This window comes from Lemur catta, chromosome 16, assembly GCF_020740605.2.
Source record: "Lemur catta isolate mLemCat1 chromosome 16, mLemCat1.pri, whole genome shotgun sequence".
Lineage (NCBI taxonomy): Eukaryota > Metazoa > Chordata > Mammalia > Primates > Lemuridae > Lemur > Lemur catta.
In genome coordinates, this window is record NC_059143.1 from 41,472,570 (window position 1) to 41,490,333 (window position 17,764).

General features: G+C 32.9%; 1 protein-coding gene across 5 annotated transcripts in view; it reads left to right on the forward strand.

Annotated features, from left to right (window-relative positions):
• Positions 1 to 17,764, forward strand: part of WDR7 (WD repeat domain 7) — a 277,915-nt gene that overhangs the window by 107,819 nt on the left and 152,332 nt on the right. For all 5 annotated transcript variants that reach the window (XM_045527974.1, XM_045527973.1, XM_045527977.1 and 2 more), the window contains one exon: positions 7,187 to 7,300. In XM_045527974.1, coding sequence (XP_045383930.1) covers positions 7,187 to 7,300 — 114 coding nt within the window. The remainder of the gene's footprint in view (positions 1 to 7,186; positions 7,301 to 17,764) is intronic.

The window sequence follows — 17,764 nt, forward strand, 5'->3', positions numbered from 1 at the left end:
TGTCATAAGGATTGCGGGGAATGTGGGGCAGTGTTGGTCAGTCACTGCAGAGATCTGCTTCCAGTAAATTCAAGCTTTCTGCCTGAAAAGAAACTGTAGCTACTCACATACTCCCTTACTGTTAAATTTTACTTCATTCACAGTAAATGTTCATATCAAATTATTGCCTCCAGTGTACTTTAATTGGACCACTGGAAAACCATAGTTGTGAGAAACTGATAAAATAAAAATATCTGCTATTCTTTTGGATCCATTTTTCAATTTCAGTGGAAATCTATATTACCATGAGAATGAGAAATATAATTTTGGTTAATATTTATAAATATCCTTCTTCATTCTTAGTCCTAACAATATTGTTTATCACTTACATTTAATCTTCAATAAAATAACAAAATTGTAATGAACTGAAGTGATTTTATATTAATATTGGATAAAGTGCTGTATTTTAAATATTACTATATTAAAATTTAGTATTTAATTCTTGATTTTTCAAGTTAACCACATGACACTGTAGTCTTCCAAGTTAATATTATTTATCATTACTCAGATATTGTTAGCCAGTTGGGAAAAAATTTGTAAAGGTAATTTATAAGCTTATGAAAACATAAATTTTAGAATAATGTGTCTAATTTTATTGCTGGGGATAGTTGAGAGTAGTTTTATTCCATTGATTTTCAAGACTGCATTTCTATATTTACATTTTTAAAAACTTTTCTAAAGTGATTAAAAAGTGTTGCATACAAATGAGAAAGTTTTATGTACGTAGAGCTCTCACTATGAAGAGTGATCTATGAAAATCTCATAGTCGTCTTCCTTGTTCTTTAACTCTTCTGCTACTGGCCACAACGCTCCCCCTCCCTTTTACTGTCGTGTCCACACTTAAACCAGTTTTCTCCTCCATTCCATTTTTCGTATTTGACCCCTGATTTGCAGTGTAGAACCCATTTATAGAGAACTCTTGTCTGGTATAATGTACATTCATTTTTTTATTTTGTGAAATCTGGATTTGGGGATTCACTGATTTTTTTTAAATGTCTCACATCTTTCCATTAGTTTATTATATCCCTTTTTTATATATCTCTTTACTCTCTTCATTTATTACATTTTTTCCCCAAAGCACCCTTACTGTTATTGAAATAACATAATTTGTACCATGGAATAGAAAGTATTCAATTCTATTAAAGCTATATTTATTGAACTTTTATGAGATATTCATCACTGCCAAATACTTTGGAGATACTCAGAAAGTCTTTTTAGATTTCATGGTATAATTTGACAAATAAGCTCACTTACATCAAGTACATAAGAAAATACCAAAGTATCACCATATAATTAATTGACAACATTTGTAACCTTGATGATTAACAAACTGACATTTCCATATAAGTATTTCCTAACTGGACTCTTTTTCATATTTCCCAAAAATATTTCATCCTCTTTGATGGTGGATAGTGAGAAAATGATTTTTGTGTTTCAAAAAGCTGAGACTTTTACTGTCATGAAGAGAGTAAAGCATTTTTTCTAGTCCGTGTGTTTCATTGAAAATAGCATTGTATTCTGGCATAATCTTCAATTCTCTTTCGTGACAGTGATGTAGTACCTACTATTGTATCTTTTTTTAAAAGTTAAGTTTATTGAGGTATAATTGATGTATAGTAAAATTCACATTCTTAATATATAGTCCTGTGAGTTTTGAACACATGTAGATAGTCATGTATCCACTCCCACCCACAATTAAGATATAGATGACTTTCACTATTCTAAAAAATGTGCTCTACTTCTTTATACTCAATCCTTTTATCCCACCCCTAGCTCCTGGCAACCACAGATTTTTGATGTCTGTTTTGCCTGTTGCAGAAAGTCTACTATAATGTCTACCTGTTATAATAAGGTACTGATATAACATGTAATGTGTGTTGATTAGAAATAACCAAATTATGGTTGAGAATTTTAAAAAATGTTATTCCTTCTTTTATAGATACTGATTATCATGCTTAGAAGTATTAAATAATGATTTTTAATAATCTTTTACCATAACTGTGTGGTTCAGAAGTTCAAAATGAAAAGCATCTATCATTTCCTTAAGTAAACAGTTAAAATTAGTTTTAAATGAACACTGCCATTTGGATTTAAGAGTTGAGTGTAGCGATTTGGTTTGCCCATTCTCAGTATCTCTTAACTCTTTACTATCTTCCAGAAAAGGTTAAGAATATTAGGTAGTTTGTTACCATCACAATGCCCAGTCCTATGGAAATTAGGATATTTCACTGATCCTTAAAAATGAAATGTATATAATTTTGAAGTAAACAAATCAATCACTGTTTATTGGTTGTGTTATAACAAAATAATGCCGAAATTTTGACTGTGAGGATTAAGAGAAAGAATTACAAATGTCAAAATCAAGAATGTAGTTTAATTTTTTTTAATTAAAAACTGGAACATCATGTCTTTCTGACACAAGAAAGTATTCAGGGGAAATTTTGCTTTCTTTTGTATAAATGTTCTATGTAGCTCTTTTTCTTCCCTTTTTCTTTAGCTGTATTGCAGAAAAAGTACCAGGAGGGTATACAGAAGTAGCACAGATGCCTTGGTTGTTCTGGAATGTTAGAAAAGCAAGCTTCTTAAAAAGCAGCTTTACTGACATATAGTTCACTTGCTGTTAAATTCACCCTTGAAAGCTTATAATTCAGGGGTTTTTAGCTTATTTAAAGAGTTGGGCAACCATCACCACAATCAACTTCAGAACATTTTCATCACCCCAAAGTGAAACCCCCCATCCCCATTAGCATCACTCCCTATTCCCTCCACCCCTCTCAGCCCTAGGCTAATCTCATCTACTTTCTGTCTTCATAGATTTGCCTATTCTAGACATTTCATGTAAATGGAATTACACAACATGTTATGTGTTGCAGCTGACTTCTTTTACTTAGCATAATGTTTTTAATGTAAATCCATGTCATAGAATGTATCAGAACTTCATTTCATTGTATTTGCTATATAATATTTCATTGTGTGAATATATCACAATTTATGCATTCATCATTTGATGGACATTTAGATTGTTTGCACATTTTGGCTTTTATGTATATTGCTGCTGTGAACATGCACGTACGATTTTTTGTGGGGATACATGTTTTTATTCCCTAGTAGTGAAATTGCTGGGTCATATGATAACTGTATGTTTAACCTTTTGAAGAACTGCCAAATTGTTTACTGTTGAGTTTTGAGAGCTCCTTATATAGTCTAGTTGCTAGTCCTTGGATGTGTGATTTGTAAATCTTTTCTCCCAGTCTGGAGCTTGATTTTTCATCTTTTAATAGGGTCTTTGTAGAGCAAGAGTTTTTAAATTTTAATGAAGTCTACTTTGCCAATTTTCCCTTTTATGGATTATGCTTTTGGTGTCAATTCTAACCTTAGATCTCAAAGATTTTCTTCTAATTTTTTTCCTAAAAGTTTTATAATTTTGAGATTTACATTTAAGTCCATGATCCATTTTGAGTTTGTTTTTTGATAAGGTGTGAGCCTGTGGTCAAGATTCATTTTTTTTGCCTATGGATGTCCAGTTGCTCCAGCCACTGTTTTGAAGAGATTGTGTTTCTTCCATTGAGTTGTTTTTGCACCTCTCTCTAAAATCAGTTGGGCATATTGGTGTGTGTCTATTTCTGCGTTCTCTATTTTATTACATTAACCTACATGTTTATTGCTCTGTCAAAGCCATGTAGCTTTAATAACTTTATATTAAGTTTGAAATGGGGTAGACTGATTTTTTTTCCTGCTTTATTCTTTTTTGAAACTGTTTTATTCTAGTTCCTTTGGTATTTTTAATATACTTTTAGAATAATTTTGTCTATATTTACAAAAAATCTTGCTGGGATTTTGATAGGGACTGCATTAAACCCATATATCAATTTGGGGAGAATTGGTATCTTTTCCTATGTTGAATCTTCCAATCCATGAACATGTATATGGGAGGTTTTTGGTGATTTCTCTGGATTTCACATGTAGAATATTATTTTATCCTTGAAGAGGGTGTGTTAGGGTTCTCTGGAGAAACAGAACCAATACAATAGGTAGGTAAGTAAGTAGATAGGTAGGGGGAGAGAGAGAGAGAGACAGAACCAATACTATAGATGGATGGATGGATGGATGTGATGGGATTAGGGGAATTGGCTCACACAATAATGGAGGCTGGAAAGTCCCACGATAGGCCATCTACAAGTGGGAGACCTAGGGAAGCCAGTGGCGGGGCTCAGTCCAATCTGAAATCTTCAGAACTAGGGAAACCAATGCTTTGACTCTCAGTCTGAGGCTGAAGGCCTGAGAATCTGGGAGGGGCCACTGAGTACAAGTCCTGGAGTCCAAAGGCTGGAGAACCTGGAGTTCTGATGTCCAAGGCAGAAGAAGAAGGATGTTCCAGCCCTGGGAGAGAGAACGAATTCACCTTTCCTCTGACTTTTTGTTCCCCACCTGGCTTCTCAGCCCGTTGGTCGGTGCCCACCCACACCGAGGCAGATCGTTCCCACTCCACCGACTCACAAGCCAGTCTCCTCAGGAAACACCCTCACAGATACACCCAGAAATAATTCTTTACCAGCTATCTAGGTATCCTTTAATCCAATCAAGTCAACACCTAAAATTAACCATCACGTAGAGACAATTACATCATCCTTTCCAAACTGTATATGTTTTATAACATTTCCTTTTCTTTGTTGCATTAGCTAAAACTCATTAGGTAGAACTTCCAGTGTTATGTTAAGTGAGAATGGTGAATGTGGACATCTTTGCCTTATTCCTGATCGTACAGTAAAAGCATTCAGACGTTCATCATTAAGTATGATATTAACTGTAGGTTTTTTTTAGTAGATGCTCTTTATTAAGTTGAGGAGTTTGCCTCTATTCTTATTCATCTTAGAGTTTTTTGAATGGTTGTTGAATTATGTCAAATGATTGATATGATCATGTGGTAATTTTCTTCTTAGCCTGTTAATATTTTGGATTACATTGATTGATTTTGAAAAATTGGATCCCTTGGAATAAACCCCACTTGGTCATGGTGTATAATTCTTTTTATATGTTGCTGAATTCTATTTGCTTATATTTTATTATGAATTTTTGAGACAATATGAGAGAGACTGGTCTGTAGTTTTCTTTTCCTTTTTTGTATTTTCTTTTTTCTGCCAAGCATTTTATAACCTTTACTTTGTTTTGGAAAGGATCGTCAAAGAACCAGTTTCAGCATATTTCTTGGTCTTTCAACCTCTGTTACTTTGATATGTACATGTTTGCTCTTTAAGCTATCCCTAAATACTGAATGCCCTCAGTTAAATAGTTACCTGACACAACACAGGAACTCTACGGAGGGCTTGGTAATATTTATGATTAGTATTGTGTGATTCTGTGATTTCTCATGGTTATGCTGTGATGTTCTGTTATACCACCCACCCTGCCCCCAGGAACTCAGTCCCTGGAAGAACTTTCTGGTAAATCTGTGTTGGAGTAGTCAGAAGACCTACATCTCAATTGTGGTTTCTGAATTTAGTAGCTGTGTTATGTTGAGCAATTACTTAGTCTTTCTGATTAAATGAGAGGAATGTAAATGGATTCGTAAACTTGTTACTACCTAAATTCCAGCTTTATTTTTATTGAATTCCTTAATTTTACAGAAAAGGACAATACTGATTGTTACTATTCAGACTGTTTCTTAATATTTTCCCTGTTTCTCTATCATTTTCAGAATTATCAAATTTTAAGCAAGAAATGAGAATGGGAGATTTCAAAAGATTTATATTTTGATTTAATAATATGAAATCATTTTTTATTTTATATTTGAGGAATGTCCCTATTTAAGAACATGATGCTTCCCTTATCTCCTCTTTGTAATTATTTTACTGATAGCTATTAATATCTTTACTTAAGTAATTAATACTATTTTTCTAGTAAGTCCCCTCTTTTATGTTAAAATTTACCTTGTAAATCCAACAATAAAAATTCTTCTGTAAAGGGGTGGCTTTGTCATTTTCCATTCATCAGGGGTCATTCTTTAGCACGACTTTTTTTTAAGAGTGACTCTGAACAAGTGGTGGTACTATAATGGTGTGTCCTATTCCCCAAATATAAATAATTAGGGCTTGGAATTGCCTAGTGTTAGGTCCATTTCTCGATCCTTCATGGTGGTTAATAACTAAGAAGAGTCTTCCTTTTTTGATGCCTTTGGTAAACCTGAGACAGCAAGGCTGAATTTCACAGAGAAATGTTTAAATTAATACACTTTGGAAGAAAATAAGTACTTGAATGTTTATAGTTTTTGGTTTTTAAAATATTTGAATGGATCCTATATACACAGTTCTTAAAGTACTTATTTAGATTTGATTAGAAAGGTTTAACTCCGAAAGTAACTTCTAATGGTGAGATTTGTTGTTACCATGATTGAGCAATGCCTTTTGGTAACCCTATAAAAAATATTGATACACCCTACTATCCATTGACAAATTAAAAATAATGTGGTAGATGCAAATTGACAAAAAATGTAAAATCAAAGATGGAAAGATAGGTGTGTAAGGAAAACACATTTGTGTGAACTGCAAATCTCAAGTGATTCACAGAATGGAAAGTTTTGGCCTATGAACTACTCCGTCTGTCTGCTTTCAGTTAAGTTCTTTTAGTGTAATAATTATCTGACCTCATATTGAATTCCTGCATTGAGAGAGATGTTATACTTTTTGGGGGACAGTGAATTTCAGGTCTCTTACTCCTCTTGTCATTATCTTTCCTCCCAGCCCCCAAGGTATAAATAATATTAAAGATAAGGAACATTTTAAAATAGTCTTTCACTTTTAAGATTCGTTTTCCTCTTTGTAGCATAATTGTTTAAATCAGCTAAAGTAACTATAGCAAAAAACATTGAAAGGAATCAAGTAAAAATGCAATTTACTGTAGCATCCTGTTTGTTTTTCCCAGATCTTGGTTAAAACTAAATATAGTATGTACCCGTGCACATATATATATATATATACATAAAAATGAATGTTTTATTCATTGATTTGTGTCTCATCCTAGTTTGGGTGAATATATCTGTTTTTTAATGTATAGTATTTACATCTGGTAAGTAAAAAGCTTTAAAAGTTTTGGTTCACCTTAGTTTGCATTTTTTTTTTAAATGAAACCTTGTGATTCCCTTTTGTTTTAGCTGGAGTCACAGCAGAAGCCATGCAGACTATCACCACCACTTCTGAAGCCTCGGGGCCTGAAACCAAAGTCCAGGAGGAAGAGCATGACCTTGTTGACGATGACATCACCACGGGTAAGCCCGAGCACCTTTAGCATAATCTGCATGGAGCTTTGTTCAATAATGCAAAATGTTTTTTAGGTTATTTTTAGTGGCATTAAGTATTTTGATGGAAAGGATGGAAACTTGTATTGATGGTGTTTTTAGGTTTATGAGACACTTTAGTGTCCTTTTTGATCTTGAGGTGAAAAGAAGTGGAACTGTTTATTTGGTCCAGGTTCCCTCATTGTAGCTGTAACAGTGAATGTGCTAGCTGTGCACTCGTTTTCTGGAGACCTTTTAATTCAGAGGCTGGGATCATTACTAAAGTTTGGATCATGTAGAGGAATATATGCATTAGGTTATGAAAGATTTTGCAATTATAAGATAAACTAAAGAATACTAAAGTTATAATAGCAATATGTACAGTACAGCCTGCATAAGGAACTTACAGATACTCTTTATACTATAGAAATGAATGATGCTTTTTAAACTTGTTTACCTTGTTTGGATATTGAACATTATTATCTGTACTATTTATCACATAACCAGGCATAAAGTAATTTTTAGGAAACCCACACTCTATGTTTGGCCTACCTTTTTATACTCTCAAACCAGTTTCAATTACTGGATCTCAAAATGCATTCAGCTCAATTTCTTTGAATGCACAGAGGATAAAAACAGCCAAGTATAAATATTTTTATTGGTATTAAGGATGATAAACTTTCATTTTTAGTGTGGATGGTTAAAATTTAAAATCTGACCATAAAATCTATAATTATTGTGAAGCAATAAATATTAACTTAATAATAATCAATAATTTAAAAAGAAGCATGCCTAGGAAATATCAGTAAAATTTTCAACAAAAATTAAAAGGGAGAAAAAACATTAAAGATAGGTGGGGGGTTTTATTATTATTTAATATTTACTTTGTTTTAAAGCTCTATATGGCAGGTTCTTTGCTGTTAACTCCTGAATGCCTGTAAATTTTTTCACTGGGAAGACCTTAAGAGAACCTAATGATCTGCCTTGAAAATTTACACAGCCTATATTTAAAAACCTATAGCCCCCTGCCAAGTATTGGCAAAGCTGGGTAGCATTTGGTTTTTGGTAAAAGTGAGAGATGGTGGCTGTTACTTATTACTTTTTAATTCTTTTTAATTTATAAGTTCATTGATGAAAAATATCTTCCAACTTAAATATAAACAATTTCAGTGACTTCCAACCTTTCTGAAAGTCATTTAGCACTTTACAATTATGGAGTTTGTTTTCAGTAGCTACTAAAGGAAATCTGTTTTATTTGCAGATTTTAAAACTAGCTCTTGTTTTATTCAGTTTTATTGCTTTTTATGCTGTTACAGATATATTTTTTTGTTATATTTTAGTTCCCTGTAAAGTTTAAAAGCCTTCTGGTCTATAAACAGTAGTTGTTTAATTCATAACAAAAAAGAATTTGCCTTTACAATAGTGGGAATAACTCAATGTACATTCTAGAATAAAAGCTGAATTTTTGAGCAGGCAAGAAAACATTATTAAATCAGTACATTGAAATTTTGAATTATTCACTACGAAAGTCATTATAGCATATGACTTATTTTATGTTAACAAAATCAAGAAGCTTAAAAATGCAAATCTAGTTTGGAGAATCAATTAATACTACATATACTATATTTTAATCTGTAAAGAGTTTGGTCACATATGTGACGAATGGCTTTTATCAGTTGATTTATTTATTTCATGCCATGGATACTAGAGGCAAGAGTGTTCAATATCCAAAGGATTTAAATAACTAAAAAAGGCTTCCTTAACATGTTGTCAAAGCAACTAGCATGCTGCAGTCTGTAGATCGTTCAGGTTACCTTTAGATTGTGTGACTTGATTAAGCTGTGGTATAGATTTTTGTGAGGGTTTAGAAGAAAACCATATTTCTTTTTATTGACTAGAATCCTATATAAATTGCATTATGAAAAATGTGGTAGATGCATTGAGAGAAACCTGTTTTAAGCACAGTAATCTTATTTTGGGGTAACCAGCATTGTGGAGTACCAGTACTACATAAAGGAAAGCTGGCCAATATAGCCATTCAAATAATTTTTCCAGTTATTTTGAAGCAGTTGTTCTAATGTATCTTTATAAAATAAGGATAAATTATATCATGACAGATATTTACCTGTATTTTGAGCGAATTCTTATTTGGAAGCTATAGTTAGACTAATGTGTATAGTTGTATTAATTTTATTATTATAGTAGTCTGGTATAATTCTTAGAGACAATCTGAGCAAGATAACAACTGAAATGTGAAGTATAATTTAGTGCTTTCACAAAAGACAGCATAATCATTTTTGAAGTTTTTCTTTTGGGTGCAAATGAATGAGGTATGAATGCTGTCTTATGACACTAGAATCTGAGCCTAGCAGCCTTTGTTAGTGTTTGCCTTATAAAAGCAAAGAAGCATGGATAAAGCTGTGTAAGTGTTGGCTGTGATCAATTGGAACTAATTAAATTTATTTGAAATGAAGAGTCTTAACTGGAAGAGAACAGCTGGAAAAACTAGGAGAAAAAAATGGGTCTTGATTGAGACAATTTAAACCTTCACCCTGTCATTTAAGAAATATGCTGCAGCTTCTTTCTGTATCTCTCTTTTTAAAGCTGATATCTATTGATCCGCTCCACAAAGTAATGCCAATGTGCCTTGGTCAACACACATACTTGGTTTTACTTAGCATTCTAGCTTTAGGTTCATCAAATTCTTTCCTCTAACCACATGTTTTAAATTACATATCATAGCTATATTAGCCATTTTGGTGGGTTAATATTGTTTTTATGTAGAAAAATATTAAAACCTATTCCACATTTTTTATATTGTACAGTATGCAAAGGAAATGTATTTTGTTTTTCAAAGGAATTGTTTCGGGTTTTATAACACTCTGTATATTTAAATGCTGTATAATTAATATTCTATATTTACTTCAACAGTATTTTCTTTAAAGTAAAAATAATAGTGTTAAGATTGTTTCTAGATTATAATTTCAGAGTCACAAGAATATCACTCTATACATGTTTTTGCTTTTATATGTATACTTCTATTTTTAGGATTATAACTTAAAATCTATGTAGATATAATCAATATAAATAATGTATTTTTATTTTCTTATGATGTTAATTGATTAGAATCCTATTAATGGCATAAATCTCACTAAAACCCAACATACATAGGAAACATTTTTGTTGAATCATAATCTAATTTTTTAAAGGTAGACCTTTTGTGTGACTTATTTTCCTTTATTGTCTTTCATCATGGTAAAGTATGGAATTCTGATTGAGGATGAAGCAATATATCTTCTAAATATTGCATTTTAAAACAACCTTCCCCTAATTCCAGGCAGAAATGAATTTTGGAAGGGTTTCATTCACAAATGGGCATGTATGCCTGTAAGAAAGTCCCTCTATTATTCTGAAGGTCATACTTTGGTGTCCTGCCTCTTGTTCAATATAGCAAGGACACAAACTGACCACATATAACAGTGATAAAGGGTCAAGAGTCACTGACATTGTCAAAAAGGACAGCTTGATACTAGATCGGCAGCATGGTTGACAGATTCAACTACTTAGAACAAAAGCAACAATGATGTATAGATCCAAGTGGATTGACTAAATTTATTTTACTTTTTGATGTGTTTTTAATAAAATGATTATCTACATTTTAATTACCAATGCAGGGCAAATATATCTCTTCCTATTTCTGATTAATAGATGCTCAAAATAAATGCATTTTGCTGTTGCTATGTATTTAATGCTGACAGAACCTATGTGTGCCTGTTTCCCTCCTTGTCCCGCCCCCAGTTGCGTTCTGTAGACAGACATTTGAAGTTTAATTCTTTGCAGTTGTGCATTTTACTAATTTAAAGTTTTAAATTTCTGGAAGGACATCCTATTTTATGGAAAATTTATGTGTAATTTTCTGTAAATGTGCCTTTGTGTTTTCTTGGATTGTAGAATCAGTTGTTTTTGTTTTGTAGGTGGGACCTAAGAGACTATTTTATTTTACTCTCTCACTTTACAATCAAATAAATTAATATCATTCTTTCTTAAAGAACTTATATGATAGCCAGTGTCACAAAACATATATTTGACTTCTCAAAAGAGTCTATAGCGTGATTTAGCATGGAAAGATCTAGCAATAATTAAAATTAGTAGTAATATATGTATTATTAGTAGTATATATTTAAATAGCAATCCTCTTAGTACTCATCCAATCATTCATTCAATAAATATTTTTTGAGCAGTCCAGTGCCAGACACTGTTTAGGAGACATCATTGAATAAAACAGGCAATAACACTTGTCCTTGTGGAGCTTACGTTCTGGTGGGAAGAGGCAGACAATAATAATAGTAAGTAAATAGATATGCAGTATGTTAGAAGATGAGAAGTGCCATGAAAAGAAGAAAAAGTAGAGAAGAGTACGAGAAATTAAAAGTAATATCAATCAACAACTTTCCGTATATTAAACACTTCATACTTGACTCTTACAAAAGTGCTTAAAAGTAGATACTAGTATTTTTCCAGATGTTGTAGATGAAGAAACAAACTTTGAGAGGTAACTTTTATAAGGTCACACACTTAACCAAATAATAGATCTGGGATTGATGTGAGTCCTACCTGATTCCAAAGCTTATGGGTCTTAAGCACCACCTGGCACTTCTTCACATTCTCAAACTCATTAAACTTTGGAAGGTTTTCATTTACTTTTGAAATGTGAGATGATGTCACAGTCTGCCTTTATTGCTTATGTTAGGTAATTACTTTGCTGGATATCTAATCTCATTACTTAAAATGTGGACTTGTTGTTCTAAATTTAAACCAAGATATCTCCTTTAGAAAAATATCATTACATATTTGTTCTTTAAATTTGCAGACATTATTTAGGACTACTGTGACATAAGACTATAAATAGAAGTATGTTTTCATTACTAAACAGTCATTTTATTGCATACATGTAAAATGGAATGTTCATTGTTCTGTCTAGCTTTTTGAAGTCATCAATATAAAACTGATACTTTAACATATATTCATACACTGAAGTCAGCATCTTTAGTATATTAAGATATAGCTGAAAATGACTTCTAGTCTGAGACTATTGATTTATGCATTTTACTACTTACTAATGACCCTGTTCATAAGGTGCGTAAGATGTTTTTACATTTGTTCTGACTGAAAGATATGAAATTTACCCTGTTAAAAGTACAGATAAGCTCTGAAGAACAAAATATGGGACATTATATATTCAGGAATCAGAAGTGCTTTCCTAGCAAAGAGTCGGAGTCTTTATAATTAGTAAACTAGAATAAGATTTCCACCTGCACCCTTTGCCTTCCTCATTCTTTAGCTTATAACAGTCTAAAAAGTAATACTAGATTTATAAGGATTTTAAATCGCTTGTTCTAAATTTTTATCACTACCCTTGCTTTTGGCTTTAAAGTGTTAGCTTCTATAGGATATATGAGTTTACTATATTAAGGCTCTTGGATAATGATACATTACTAAAGCTATGGTTAATGTACTATGGAGTTTTTAAGAAAACAGATAAGAAAAATAAAAGTATGGGTTTTATAGTTTTCTGAGTGAAATATATCATTTCAAATAGTTTACCTTTTATCCTTTTTTTAATCTGAGGGAAGAAAATGTAAATTAAAATATTTTTTTTTTGTCTACTGTTTAATGCTTGGCTTTAGTTGTATGTTGATAGGTAAGTAGAATATTTCTAAATATGATATTTGAACATTTTTGATGTAAATATTAAAATACAGCAAAAATGATGCTGTATAAGACTGATACTCATTTTCTTGTCTCAGGTTTTCTCTTTTCCTGTTCTCTGGCTTTAACTACCACTTACATGCCAATGACTATATAATCTGTATCTTCAGCCTAGGCTTCTGAGTATCAGATTCACATGTCCTCCTTTTGACTGAATGCCCTATAGATACCTAAATACCAAATCTAAAAGGAGCTCATATTTCTTCCTAAAACTCATCTCCTTTTATATTTATGCCTCAGTTAAAGGCATCACTAATGGTACCATTAATCACCCAACATCCCAAACTAGAAACTAAGGAATAATCCTGGCTTTCCCGCTCTCCAGCGATACCCACATATGGTTGGTATGAGTTCTTGTGAAGTGAGCCTCGTAAATATCTCATAGTGATTTTCTTCTTTGTTTCCACGAAGAACACCTAGATCCAGACTTTCCTTTTTGCTTCTTTGGATCATTGTTATTCTCCTACCACCATCTCCCTGTCTTCATTCTCTTGCCCTCATCCAGATCTTGTCTGCCATTACTCTGAGAGTTTCAGAAGCCAGTTCATCACCCTCATTAACACCGCTTAATGGCTTCAATTGATTATAACACAAAATCTAAACACCTTAGCAAGATACCTAAGGTTCTTCAAGAACTGCGTCCATCAGCTGCTATAGCAACACTTTGTTTCCTCAGAGTACCCTGCTATTTCATGAGTCATACTTTGCATGTGCCCCTCCACATGGCCGGTATCCTCTTAACTCTCTCACATAGTGGGGTGAAATTCTTAGAGTTCCCCTTAAATCCAGCTTGAGTGTCACCGTCTTTATGAAGCCCTTCTGCACCCCGCTTATATAATGTCTTCCCAGTTGGTCGTTGTATGCTTCTGCTTTTGCAGAATAATATCATGTGGCAATAATATTTTCTGTAATATTGTTAAGTGATCATTTCACTTGCTCTCTGTGAGTCATATGTGGGCATGTGACTTACTTCTTTGTATTTCTAGCACTAGAATAGCGCTCTGGTACATAGCATCTTCTCAATAAATGTTGAATGAATGAATCTAGATGGTTACTCATATTCAAATAGCACTTCTTATATATTATATATTTATTTAAATATATTTACTATATACTCCCAAACTTATACAGTTTATGTCTCCTTAACCCTCTCCCCCTTATTCTTAGTGGGTATTCAGTGACTCAGAAAATGTTTGTAACCGATTGGTGAGGGAATATAGGCTTTTTTGCAGATAAATTGTCTCTTGATATTGTGAAAATGAGATTTGGAACAGATCTAAAAACATAACTAACTCTACTGAATTAGTCAGTGTCCCCCCCCCCCCATTTAAAAGTTTATCTTTTTCTTTTGGAAAAATATGTCTTCAAAATTAGGAGAAGGATGTGATCCATAGGATTCCAGTGAGAACAGAGAGGAAAAAAATACCTGGAACAAATGTGTTTTGTAACTTAAATCTTAATGAGTGGATAGAACATGGAATGTGCTATTGTGAGTTGCACAAGTAGAGAACCAGATTCTTAGGACTCTCGGAGAGTCTCCTTTCTGTGGTTTGCATTGACCCTTGCAGGTTTGGTAGACAGTGGAGATGTACTTATGGATGAAGGTCCTAGTTTCCTGAAAGTCTGGGAATCCCTATTTGGTTGCTGTCTCTTGTGTCATGCTTTTCTTCTTTGTGTACATGTCTCTCCCATTGCCCTGGTAGCTGTGCCACTTCATTTCTGGGTTCAGTTCTGTCAGTGGAAGCCAAAGTTTCTTGTGGTTTTCCTAGACCTAAAGATATCAGTGTAACCATTGTCCGAGATCCCCTGGGGCTTGGTGGCCCACTGCAGGAGAAGCAAGGTGGTTTATATGGAGGATACTCATAGGAAGGACAGACATGCACAGTTTCTCTAAGAGGCCTGACGTTTAAACACAGGCTACTTGTTAGGGTGTGGAATTTCAGAGATTGGCTGAGAAAGATTTCTCACACAGTGATTAGGATAGAAAGAAGTACCAGGTTTACTTGACTCTCTCTCTCTCTGAAGAGAGAGAGTGCACAGCACCAGAAAATAAAGAGAGGTGCTGGCCCTGAGACTGAACAACTCTCGCTCTTTATTAAGGCAGGCTGAAGAGGGGTAGGGGGAAATTTATAAGTGTAGCCCAATTAGCAGAAGACAGCTGAGAAACTGCTGAGTTTGTCTTTTCCTGTCTCTCACGTAGCAGGTTGATAACAGAAGCGGCAGCGAAGTTTTTGTATGTGTTCTTTATTTTTTCTTGGTGAGGCTGACTTTATCTGAGCCCTTTGGAATCTGGTTTTTTGGCAGAAACTGAAGCAGAGAGAGTTGGAGTGGGGAGCTCGCAACCCAGTGTCTGCTTAGGGCTCTTTGAGGCTATGAAAAGAAAAACTAAGTTAGAGTTAGGCCACAGGTATTTTATTCAAACTAAGGGTAGCTGTGCTGTGAGTTTTTTCTTCAAAGGGGCAATTATGTGCTGTGAATTTATGTCTCTTACTTTCTGTTGGATACTTTATTTTCCTTTGTTAGATAGGTTATTATAGTAAGACCACCTTTCACTACTGAAGAATGAGACTATGCACTTACATTGTGTTCCTGTGAGTGGATGCAGTCAGTTATTTAGCAGTGAGTCCACTGAAAACTTTAAGTTATACACAAAGATTTAATGTGTTCAAGTTTATTTGTTTAAAAGCCCGGCATGGGGGAACTTGCCTTAAAAGTTCAAAAGAAAAAAAAGAAAGAACAAGGACAAAAGATGGCTAATAAATACCAGTGGAATATTCAGTTTCTTTTTAAACAATTTTTTAGGGCTTAATAAATAAGGGCTCTATTTAATGTATTTTGACCAGGAAAGTCTGTGTATTTAAATTAATTAAATACCATGAAGTATCAGAGATGCTATAACAAATTACTTTAATCAACGTTGTTTTGGCACCAAATCTTTCATAATAATAATTTCCAATGAGGGCATAGTTATTATTTTTAATGTATATGTAAAGGCTGTTTCCATGTAATACTTTTGCAAGACGTTGAACAAATAAATAGCAATTGACACCATCTTAGCAAACTCACATTGAAAGTACATTTAAAAATCAGGGATGCTAACAACTCACTAGCATTTACTGAGTGCCTAGTATGTGTCAGGCTGTGCTCTGTGCTCTCTTTAAGCCTCACAGCAATTCATATGTAAGTCCTTTTTATCACTTCCATTTTACAAGAGAGGAAAATGAGGCACAGAAAGTTAACTTGCTACATAAAGCCCACAAATAGAAATGGCAAAGTCAGAATTGGATCTTGTGCTTGTAAATGGAAGTAATTTATTCAAAATTAGTTCATTTAAAACCCTTAAAATAGCCTTCCTAAATATGCACTCCAGTAAAAAAAACTTAGAATAAAAAAGAAACAAATATATTGATTATGACATATCATTTTCTTTTTGTGTGATATAGAAACTTCTATTTTAATTTTTGGTATAGTTTAACTTTTTATGTAGTAGAAGGAAATATTTAAAATGTGATGAAAAGACTTCTATTTTCTTAAAAGATAAACATAGATATTCAGTATATAAAGATAATTTTATATATTTTCTAGATAAATTAGAATTTCTATTTTATGTTCATATGAAACCACATAAATACACCAACACACAGTATTAGATCACAAAGCTTTAAGGTTTGATTTTCACATTTAATGTATATATTTCTTTAGCTAAATTTTGACCAAATAGGAAAAAGGCAGAAATGCTTAATTGGATAAGAATGTAGGAGCTGCATTTAAACAGTAGGGGGTGGGGGATGCTTCCCTGTGAGTGAATAACCTTCAGGATGAACTTAAAGTTTGGCCTTTTGTGAGCTGTGTGATAATACCTCATGGATAAGAATGAATTGCACTAGATTGTGGCACACTATTATATATCTGTATATTACATGAATTGCCCTTATAATTAATATCAAACTCATATGACCAAAAGTTGTAATTCACAAAAGTAATGACAACAATGTCTCATAATTCACAGACTTTCTGTCATACCTATGAATGATTTCTTTTACTGTGCAAACCATGTTAAAGGGGAAAAACAGGTTTTAAAATGGATGTCAGGTTTTGAAGAGTCCTTCTTCCTGATACTTTATGGTCATTTTTAATACACAAAAAGATAATTAAATTTACCAGTATCCTTAAGTTTTTCCAGATTAAAATCAATTGCCAAGCATAAAGCCTTTTACTCTTAACTTGTAATTTAAAATCACAAGTGAAAGGTAATATTTAGCATTTGAAGTGGAGATAATCATGAACCTGAATGTGTTTTCTTCTCATGTGATATACCAGAAAAAGGAGTCCTTCCTCCTATGTAGGATAAAAAAATTGAGAATATTTTCTCATTTTTTTGTTATAACTATCCTAAATAAAGATGGATTAAATTTAACTTAAAAGGATTCAGGGAATCTGAACCATGTACTCTCTGTTTGCCCTTTTTATGTATGTATTTTTTTTTAGTGTGGTTAGTACCACTGAAAAGTATAAAAAATGTTCAATTTTATTCAACAAAAACCTTAATAAGTACCTTATATCTTCTATCAGTGAATTTTATGGAGGATTTAATAAAACAAACCTCTAATTGAGAAGCTGATGGTCAAATTTTACATATAAGGTGTATATTCACACATGCCTGCATGCACATGCACACATGACATA